General features: G+C 38.9%; 1 protein-coding gene across 1 annotated transcript; it reads left to right on the plus strand.

Annotated features, from left to right (window-relative positions):
- The first annotated feature begins 6,468 nt into the window (after window positions 1–6,468).
- On the plus strand, window positions 6,469–7,837 carry LOC6615854 (achaete-scute complex protein T4). The gene has a single exon (XM_002040188.2). The coding sequence runs from the start codon at window positions 6,554–6,556 to the stop codon at window positions 7,592–7,594; it is 1,041 nt and encodes a 346-aa protein (XP_002040224.2). The 5' UTR covers window positions 6,469–6,553; the 3' UTR covers window positions 7,595–7,837.
- Window positions 7,838–11,617: the final 3,780 nt, after the last annotated feature.

Here is an 11,617-nt window from a genome sequence, read left to right on the forward strand (position 1 = left end):
ATACTGTTTTAGGCAGTGTCTTCGATCTGCGAATAAAATAAATATACCCCTTAACTTTACTAGTAACGGCTATAACGAGTCGCAAAGCACAGGAAAGAACCAATTCATGGTGTGGCGATGACAATCAGCAGCCAAACGCAGGGAAACGAGCAGCCAAACGCAGGGAAACGAATACCCATCCTTGAGAACGGTGTGGGGTGCAAGATGTACTGGGCACCCAATAGTGAATTTCAAAGGTCACTAAATAACTTAACTCCACACCATTTTTTGGCTTTCAAAGTATATGATGTTTTGCAATAGTAGTATTGTGAACGGATATATTTAGCAAGAGAAATTTTAAACATAAGAGGAGGTTGGTAATAATTTAAGCTTCCATTTACAACTGTAATACTTTTGCAAAAAACTTGTACTTATTTTCTCGGTTCCCAATTGGCCTCAATCGCAAAGACGAAGCTGTAGCTCCCTAATTTCATACGTATAAACAGCCATGGCAGATATATCACCAGACTCCAGACTGCACGATCAGCGCACGAAGCTTGGACTGGAACTGCGATGCAAATCTTCCGAAGAAGTGGAAACAGTGTAAATGCCTTATCAGAAACAATTATATGGCAGTGCATGATCGCAGGCCGCATAAACTTTGTGAAGGTGTTGAAAGATTCTACATTGTTTTTTCAAAGCCTGCGGACATTAATAATCCATATCCATAATTTGTTGTATAATAATTCTTTCGCGAATTTGTTGTGCAATTTCATCAGTACAAATTTCAAGAATTTTACAAACAGACTCAGCGATCCTCCCCGCTTCGGTTCGGTATTGTTGATTGATGGCTCCAGAGACTCAAGGATCCAGGGGAATTTGGTAGGGGGCATCTCATTAAAATGAAAACCCATTGCCATGTCAACTTCGTTTTGTGCATTACGTCAACGAGCGTAACGTTTTAATTTCTTGGCAATCAAACGGACCAGACACCCATCGATGGGATTTTGAACTCGATGATACGCTGCAAAAATAAGGTGCCTACTCTCGCAACGTAACATTTTTCGTGCTACTTTGCCTTTTTATATGGACAAATCAAATTTTTTCATTTACCTGATTATACAATATTATACACATTTATGCTCCCATGATTAGGTTTGAAAAATTATGTGAATTTCCCTAGATTTTTCACAATTCGCACTGAAGTTTACATCAAGTGCATGTCCTTCCCTTTTTCCCCAGTGCATTGACCAGACAGTGCCTAAAGTTTTTGCTGCCACTTTTGGGGCAACGGAGTAAATCACCTGGACTTTGACATCTTGTGACAAAAGTTCGTTTGCTTCCATTTGGATTGGAGAAGGTTTTTATGGGTCTGCCCGCTTTAAAATTTATAATGTGTGGTCGTTGAATAATTTGAAGCCACCTAAATTGGTGCATGTCTAGATTTTAATGGTTTAATTGGACTGCTGAATATTAAGTTTCCGAGAGCGCAGGAGTCGTAAAATATAAAAGCGAGGCGAGCGAAAAGCCTAGGTTTTAAAATACTAGAAAGAAACCCAAGGTTGATCCATTTACTTGGCGCCAGATTCGGTCGGCTCAAATGCAGCTTGCCCAGGGTAATTTCGATTCTGGTAGGCGTGAAATTCATAGAAATTAACTCGGGTTTGCCCTTCGACAAACGACGGCTCTTTCCTTCTTTTTAACGTCTGAGGTGCAAATTGGTTCGCACCTTTTTTACCGGCCGTCTGCTTTTTTTGCAACATTTAGAAATCGATCTGTGGACCAGTTCGAAAATCGTTTGTGGACGTAGTTAGGCGGGTGATTAATGAGTTTTTAAGAGGCTCAGGCGAGAACTTTAATTGGAACATGGTGCTGCGTAAATCAGCTTAAAACTGGCACTAATAGGATGCCAGTTTCCTCCATTGAGAATTGCAATATCTTCGTCATTCGTTATTCTTCTTTGTTTACTTCCCACCTGTACTTGTCTTGTGGCTCTTCACACCTCCAGAGTTTTGCAAGGGATTAGCACAATTAAGAGGCCTTGAGGTGCCAAATTTGGCTCTAATAGCGCTGCTGATTGATGATACCTACGCACTACTTGTGCGAACGAAACGAAATATTTTGTTCATCACATTCCATTTGCTATATTTCAATATTGTTGGCAAATAATATGATATAGAGATTTGTAAATTTAATGTATATTAAGTACTCGATTCTGGTTATCATAGATTTTCTATATTATACAAATATAATAATATATGTATATAATATATGATGAATCAAAATCCATGAGTCCCCGTTGGATTCCCCGTCAAGTTTAAGAGGTTTCGAAAAAACGTTCAGAAAGCCAAATATGGTCAGGGTTGCCGAACAGCAATAAAGTAAATGGTGCAGATCATCTGCGACATTGTTACAAAATTTTATGCGTTTTTAAATTAAACGTTATATGCACTAGTCTCGGATTAAGCTGCGATGTACGGCCCCGCAGTTCGTGAAAGCGTAGCACAAAAAATTGATTAAAGTTAACTGGGGCCCAACTGTGTAGGCCATAAACATGCCGACCAATTGGCACAATTTACATTAGGATATTTTGTGGGGATCTGGATCTGGGATGTGAAACCAGACCATGCAACCATAGAACATGTCGCTATAGTTGAGTTCTTTGGCTATCAGATACCCGATCTTTAGCTGGTAAAAGGAAAATCTAAAGAAATTGGCAAAAAAAGCTATTTCTATACTTCCTAGCTTTTATAGGTCCGGTGATCTGTACTCAACGTCTAGTATATTCCTTTACTCTACCACTTAACGGGTACCTTCTCTTTATACGTATGTTTTTTTACATAGATATATATATATATATTTTTATTTGACCTGAAACAGAGTACACCGAAGAGCAGATGTTTTCATGTTGACCGCATCTAATGGTGCGTGCTACTGCCTTTTTGTTCAGCGCCCTCTCATTCCCTCCGGATCGTGTTGTGATCATGATTATCATTATTCCAGGGTTCATGATCATCCAGTTTGAGACCGCAAAAAGACGAGACTCAGAAACGTGGCAAAGTGAAATACTTATTCGACACATGAACAAAATGCAATCCTTTGCCAATAATAATGGTTAACATAAGAAATTAAATAAAAACCACACTCTTTACAAATACTATTTTAAAGAATGATATAGTTAATTTTTGCTCTCGAATTCGAAAGTACAATTAAAATAAGGTTTGGTAATGCAATTTCCTTTTTATAAGGTAACAGCTGAAAATCTAAGCTTTTCCATACAAACGTTTTAGCCACGTCAAACTTTTCAATTGTTGTTGTTCCCCAATTGTTGGTCCAAGCAGGGAAACCAAATCAAAATGGCCCACGATCCCAACATCTTTGTTTGCATGACGAACTGGAGCTGAATCTTTGGGTTGAGCAAAGTTCAATGCCGCGGTATCTGTATCTTGGCATCTTTACCCATATCGGTCTTCTGTATCTTTGGTAGTGACTTTAACTTCGGCTCCCCTATTTTGTGGCGTTAAGGCACCGAAAATGCATGTCGGTGCAGAAAAAGCAACCCCTAACAAATGAGCGTGTGTTCATTTTATTTGTGCCCTATGCCGCACACGGTTATTTTTCAGCTGCACCAGAAAAAGAATGGTGGAAATCGATGTATAAAGTTGGTTGTCTAAGCCCGTATGCCCTGCTACGTTTGTTCTTCTATACTCTTCAGTGTTCTTTCCTCCGCGATCCAATTCGTTCGACTAAATACACCTGCCACGCGTCGCTATGGTCCAGATATCCAACGAGTCTTAGGGGAAAGGAGGGTGCGCGACTCCTGCGCATGCTCCTGCATTTAATTAAATTATTAACTACGAAAATGACTGAGCTAAATAAAGAGGGAGAGATACATCTACGCTTCATCAAGAGCACAACGCAAAAATTAAACCATGAGCGTCACTTAAATTTATATTAAAGTTTTTGATGATAAAAAAAAGTCAACAACATTTACTTAAAATAGAAATATTTAAATAAAAGAAATTTGACTATGTACTCTTGGAATGTACTAATAATAATCTTATATACAAACTATTAAATAATATTTTTACGTGTAGAAATGAACGCGACAACAGAAATATCTATATGCAAGTATGCATATACTTGTATCTCTCACTCTTTTTCACTTTTTCTTTTTTCGCCGATCTCCTGCTCTCTTCTGCAGGTCCTGGCTACGAAAACTCGTTTAAATTAAGATTCAACATTCATTTTTGCATTTCAAGTTTCGTTGGAAAAACGCACGCGTCGCTCCACCGATTAGGATATATATATATATATATATACAGAATGGGTAGGTTATATATCCTGCATCGTTCCATCCTGCTCCTACCCAATTATCGCAAGGGCCCCGCTCTTTATCTCGCTTGCACTTTCGAGTCCTTTCCATTTCCCGTTTTCGCGGTCCGGAACTATGCTTCATATCAAAGTAATTACGCATTTAAATCCTCCAAGCGTTGCACGTCTGGAAAAAGGATATAAACAAAGTAGTCCGAAAAAAAATGTTTACTGGTTGTCGGGACAACATCGAAAGGTTACTTAACTTGCTTTCTGGTGGTTTTCCTGGAGAACAAGTCTTTCGAATTAAAAAAAATCATTAAAAAGTTTAATCATTAAAAAGAATAAAGGTATAAAAGACTTCCACAAAGATAGAATTAAATTATCAAAATTATATATTAAAGGAAATGGAACTTTTATGAAATATAAGGTATGAGTGGCATTTACATTCAAGCGGTGACCGGAATTTGTCCTATGATCAATCAATAGTACCGAACACGCGATTAGACCGACCTTGCTCATGACTCTCCACTTCAAGGAAAAAAGGATCGGGTATACGAATTCCACTTCAGTTAAATGTCCGCATACACCATAGATCACACAGTTCACTGAGTGGGGTTTATAATGGCGACTTCAACTCTATTCTAGGCATGTCACCAGCATTTCTGCCGTACCATTTATTAAAATGCTTCAATGGAATTTTGGAAAATGCGAAAATTTAAATAGAACATTGTGCTGCCAAAATTTCTGCAACACTCAAGAACAATGATCGTGTTAATGATGGTAAAATAATGGAAACCAACTACCGATCCCTCCGTTACAATGCAAAAACTAAAGAGTGGAGACTCCAAGCGAAGTTCAGCATGCAAAAAAGGTATTGGAAATGGTGAAAGGATTTTATTTATAGGAACAACACAGAGAAGCGCCGTTTGCTGGTCATGGTTGAAAAGGTTTTTTTGTTATCCCGATTTCGGTTTTCGCTTTGGTTTTGGTTTCGGATTCGGTTTTTGATTTTCGGATCTGGGATCTAAAATTTGCCAAATGGAAGTGCAGAAGTGCCACTGCTGATGATTTGGCAAAAGAAAAATGTTGGCAGAAACAAACGAGGGGAACGAGTTGAGGACAATAAAAATATTACACCTGGTCGCCGATTCCGCATCTTTTCACTCGCTCATCGATTGATGATCGTGACAAAATGAACCGACTTTTGTGAACAGAACGGAAGTTACAATTTACAGTCGGCGTTTAGCACGACACACTGGCCACTGGCCACACTTACAACAGTCTGAAATAATCAGATTATTACTTTAAAGAAGATGTATGAAATTTCATGTATGTCTTATATTTCTTTATTTTAGACCGCTTTATGTAATAGAAAAAATAAGAAGTATACGCACCGTTAAAAATCAAATGTGTGAACATTAAATCAAACCCAGAACTAAATTATTCCTAAACGATTTAATATATTAAAAGCAACATCCCAGGAGGTCTAGAAAAAGCAAAGTAGTCACAAACAGGGAACCCCAGTTTTCACTGCAAACTTCGGTCTAGAACTTGTGTCACATCTTTTTGATATACTTAACAAAAAATTGTGAGCCTTTTGATCATTTAATTGGAGAAATAAGTGAAATTGTTTGAACACCTTTAGAGAGCGTACTCCGAATGGCTAATAAGGAGGATCCCAGGATCTTCTGTCGATCACTTGGATCCGTCCGGCGCTAATGAATAGAAGCGTGCGTGAGCTGCACATAAAATTGGCGATCGCGACTTTTGCTAAGTTAATTAACACAGAAATCAAATTGCTGGCGTGCCGTAGCAAAAAGAGCCCTCACTCAGATCCCTTGATCGTTTTTCGATACTTCGAGCTGATATTTTGAGTTTAAAATTTGAGTGTTTCTTTTGGACTGTTGAGTGAGAACAGTTTTCCTGTGGGATATTGGAGTACCTGATAAAGAGAAAGAGAGAGACTACCTGTGGCTCACTCACTTTGAGTTCCCTACCTGTGCAGGTAGCTCTTGCCCTCACTCTCTCTCTCTCTCTTTCTCTTTCTCTCGTATTTCTCTCCGATTCTCTCGCCCGTTTCTCTGCCTGTGTGTTGTGCAGAGAGTTGCATAAAGGGTACATAACGCGAGGGTTTAGGACGAAGGGACTCATTCTTGTGTAAGGTGTCAAACGATCAAGTTCAAGCATTGTACTCTGTTCATTTATTTTTTTCTGTTGATCGTTATCCGGAAAGTTAAAGAAAGCTCCGAGTGTGTTAATGAAAAACAATAATAACACAACGAAAAGCATTACCATGTCATCGAGTGTGCTGTCCACCAACGATACGTTTCCAACGACCATCAATTCGGCAACGAAGATCTTTCGTTATCAGCACATAATGCCAGCCCCTAGTCCATTGATTCCCGGTGGCAATCAAAATCAACCCGGTGGCACAATGCCAATTAAGACTCGCAAGTATACACCAAGGGGTATGGCACTGACCAGATGCTCCGAATCAGTATCATCTTTATCGCCTGGTTCCTCGCCGGCTCCATATAATGTAGACCAATCCCAGTCGGTCCAAAGGCGCAATGCTCGCGAACGAAATCGTGTGAAGCAGGTGAACAACAGCTTCGCCAGATTGCGGCAACATATTCCACAATCCATAATTACGGATTTGACAAAGGGTGGTGGTCGAGGACCTCACAAAAAGATCTCCAAAGTAGACACACTGCGCATTGCCGTCGAGTACATCCGGAGGCTTCAGGATCTGGTGGATGACCTAAATGGGGGCAGCAATAATGGTGCCACCAACAATGCAGTCACCCAGCTTCAACTTTGTTTGGATGAGTCCAGCAGTCACAGTTCCAGCAGCAGTACTTGCAGTTCCTCAGGGCATAATACCTACTATCAAAACACGATCACTGTCAGTCCTCTGCAGCAACAGCAGCAGCTACAGAGACAGCAGTTCAATCACCAACCGCTGACAGCCCTCTCATTAAATACCAACTTGGTGGGCACATCCGTAACAGGCGGAGATGCAGGATGCGTATCCACCAGCAACAACCAGCAAACCTGCCACTCGCCAACATCATCCTTCAACTCCAGCATGTCCTTTGATTCAGGCACCTACGAGGGAGTTCCCCAACAAATATCCACCCACCTGGATCGTATGGATCATCTAGACAACGAATTACACACGCACTCCCAACTTCAGCTAAAATTTGAACCATACGAACATTTTCAATTAGACGAGGAGGACTGCACGCCCGACGACGAGGAGATTTTGGACTACATCTCTCTATGGCAGGAGCAGTGACTTAATCCTCAAAATTCACCTCCACGCCCTATTTTCTTCTAGTCAATGTTGAGTTGAACCAAGTGCCTCAAATTGTAAATAACACTAATACAAAAACAACATACCCCCAATTTTTTTTTCTTACTTTAAGCTATTTTTTTTACATTGTTAAGAACCACGAGACCAGTTTCAAATCTATATATTTATGAAATAATTATAGCATGGAAACGAAAACATATTTTTTTGCTAATACAATTTTATGTTAATTAGTTTTTGGTCGAAAAATAAAATGAAAAAATTAAACGAAAAACCATATTTAAATTCTTTTCTAAAAGGGGATCCATCTTTTGATCAGGTTTGTAACAATGCGGGTACTACTTGCATTTATAATGCCGATGGGACCATGTGCAGCCGTTATGTACAGCCAATTGAGGTTGCTTTGCAATGCGCTTATATGATCACTCTTACATCCGAAGATCGTTAATACTAATTACAGAACGGAAAACACAGATCAGCCTTTGGTTTTAGGTCAGTAGTTTCCTATTTCTTCAGGTAGCTTCTACAAATTTCAAAATATCGCAGGTAAGACAGCGACCTCAGTGACACGTGCCACAATGTAACTAGTAAAAATTTTCACAATTATGCCTATGAAATTCAGATCATATTTTAAATTAAAAAAAAGGAACTGCCGTGGCAACACGACATAAAACATTATTTTTAATACAAAAGTGTCGAAAAAGCAATAAGAGCAGTTCGTATTTATGTATAAATGACTACTTAAATATATAAAGTGTGTTAGATTTTAACTGATAATTCATAGTTTAATAGACAACATATTTTTAACCCGATCAACACTTTTAAGACTTTCCCTTTTGAATTTTCTCAGCCTAACTATAATTCCTAGTATTTCCAATATAAATGTATGGCCTTACAAGAAAGTATTTTATCCACTTTTGGGCATTTTACACTTCGGAAAAAATGAAATGCAAACACCTTACCCCAAACAATAACCAAGTTCTTCACTCCCACGCACCGTTGAGATGTCACTCCGTTGGAATAAACCTCTTCCACTGGCCAGACAATAAATCTAGAAAAACAAACTCATGGGAGAATGCGACTATAGACTATATTTTGACACATTAAAAGGCATCACAGACAAAGGACCTCATTGTCCTTAGGATCGCTGGATGCTCCAAAGGAAGTGATAAGGGATAGGGGATCTTTTCTTTCAATGTCAACGCTGGCACTTGACAACTCAATGCAATTGTTTCGAATCATGAAAATGGGTTCTGGAATACCATTATAGTCTTTTGCGAGACTCTGTAGGCAAGGCTTAACGTTCAGCGCCGGAAGAACTTTCACCTTTCCTAAAGAACCTAAAGAAAAGCAACCTTTTTTTCAGCTGCGTTATTTTTTCTTGTTTGGTTCTGATTTAAAAACTCAGTTTAATAGATTTCTCGGCGCCCAGGCCAGCAACATTGTGGCACAAAAAAAACCAGCCGCCTGCATTAATCAGACCCCAGATATTTGACTAAATTATAGGCTCGTCCAAAGTTTCGAGGACTCAGGACGGCAGATTGATGGCTAAAGACGCAGTTTTAAGTCGCAGCTAAGCTCATAATTCAGCTCTTTAAGAAGTTGTTACTTGAAGCATTTATTCTTACACCGCAGGCGCGATGCAAACGCCCTGATAGCCAACAGAAAAAACGAAGAATGGCGAACAAGAAAACTCCAAAATAAGAAGTACAAGGATGGATTTTGGAATATAGAGTATTATCTTATACTCTATATACTTATTCAAAACATAGGTTTATTCGGTCAACCTGCTGTAACTTATCTGAAGCATTAATATAATCAATGCAAATGATATATGTGTTTTAAGGCGCAAGATTTATTTGTATTAAGACTCAATATATTTTGTACAATCAAATTGATTCTTAAGTCCTCCATTTCGCATTGGCGATTGGCTTACAATACCCAAAAAGTTAGAGTATCAAACAGAACAGAACACAAGGCAATCAAAACAGCACAACTTTGCAACATCGTTCAGCGTTACCGATTTATTTGAATTTCAATAAACCCCAACGTTTTTGGAGTTCATTATCCTGTTATGTCGGCATTTTCGGCCTTTCATCTCGCGCATGCAACGAATTTGAACTGGGGCGTTATTAATTAGCGTTATGAATTATTGATACACAACCCTCGGGGGAAAATCGCCCACACCGCAGGTAAAAAACACTATGCACATAAAACAATAAATTCAAATACAGAGTATATATAAAAATATTCATGCTTAGCACATTTTTTATATATTTTACTGTTGGCCCCATATAACCTAAAACTATCCGCCAAGATATGCTTGGGCTGATATCTTTATTTTTCGGAGAGGATGCATAAATCGCAAGCAAACGTGCCACGTTCATCATCTGGGGAGCCGAAAGGGGAGAAATATGTTCCAATTAGCGAAGCCAAATGTGACAGGCCATCCACCCAGAAGAAATTAAGGCAGCGACTCAGTTTCACAGGACTCGCGGCTCGGACAGGCAAAAGTTATTTGAGTTGTCATATTAGGCCGTGATAAATGTAGTTACATACCAAATGTGATAACTCTGCCCCTGGCTTTGGATTCCCCGGACCCTGGATTAGGTAGGCGCCTAGTTTCCCTTTCCCTTGATGATGATCCGCAAACTGTCAGAGGTTGTTCGTCTACAGCTTGATCATTGAAAACGTATTTATGGTACCAGGGAAATTCCTTGAGCCTTTTTGCGCCAGTTTAAAGAGCCGTGGCCCTGACTTTTTTCTTCGCTGACCTGGTATCCCGAAGAACCTAAAATTTCACCTGCCGGGTCAATAGGGGATTACCTGATCGTAAAAGAGGTACAATAAGCGCGCGCGTGCCTGGACAATTGGTAAATCGAGTCCAATTACTTATCACCCTACCCCATTTCAGTACCTTTAAGATTTTGCAGGTTTATTTGAAAAAATTCCAGGATTAATATAATAATTTTTACAACATTTGACTGACCTTTTTCCTTTTTTCTGAAGGCACTGAAGAATTAAAAATATCTTTTTATTATATTTTAACAGTTTATTTGCTTTAAATAATGAAATGATTTAGTTTACTCACTCATTATTCTGTAACACTTCTCAGTCTACATGTCAGTCTCAGTCACAGAAGCACCTTCTATTTGCGATAGTCCAGTAATAAGTGTAACCACCTTCTAAGCATCCCTTCAACACCTCTTTACAAGTATTTTATAATTTATGCTGCGACCGCCAGCGTCGTCTTGGGCATCCCAATTAAGTCTCTAAACCCACGATAATCCCAGAAATAGTCTGGAAATAATCCCATTAGAGTGTGCTACATAAACACTAACAAATGTTATCCCTCCTGCATAAGACAAGTAGTTCCCTAAACCTAATTGCCAACAGCACTTAAAAGGATAAGAGCACAAATTCACACCAAACCATGACAACGCTGACACTCCAATATTTGGCCAACTACGTGGAACTCTCCTTTCGAAGCCCACCTAGAAAAAAGACGATCTGCACACAGATCTCATAGTGAAATTCCGCAACAACATTATGTGAAATTTGTCGATTAACAAACACGAATTTGTAAAGTTAATTAATTACACGTAGAGTAAAATGATACACTACATTTCTTGAGACTTGACCGATACCAGTTACATAGCTATTGTGTAGTGCATGGCAAATATCAACATTTAGTTATTTTATAAATAATATTTTATAAATAAAATTTTAAAAAATACATAAATGCATGTTTAATCTTAACATATCTTTAGACAAATTTAGTATACCCATTGCTCTACGAGTAACAGGTATAAAAATTTCATTTCTCTTAGCTCCACTTCACTGAGCTCTTTTATTTGCATAAAATTCAAAGGGGGCAGAACAAAGGTAGAGGGGATTCTGCAATGGAGGTTGGTTTTCAGTTGCCCAAAAGGGGCCGAAATGGGCGGAAAGAGCTGAACTGATCGATCGATGATTTTGTGTTTTTTTCGGTGGGGACGGGATAGCTTG

The sequence above is a fragment of the Drosophila sechellia genome, chromosome X (genome assembly GCF_004382195.2).
Source record: "Drosophila sechellia strain sech25 chromosome X, ASM438219v1, whole genome shotgun sequence".
Lineage (NCBI taxonomy): Eukaryota > Metazoa > Arthropoda > Insecta > Diptera > Drosophilidae > Drosophila > Drosophila sechellia.

Bases quoted from the DNA above. Each gene is read 5' to 3' on its own strand.
- LOC6615854 (XM_002040188.2), top strand. From the start codon at position 6,554: ATGAAAAACAATAATAACACAACGAAAAGCATTACCATGTCATCGAGT.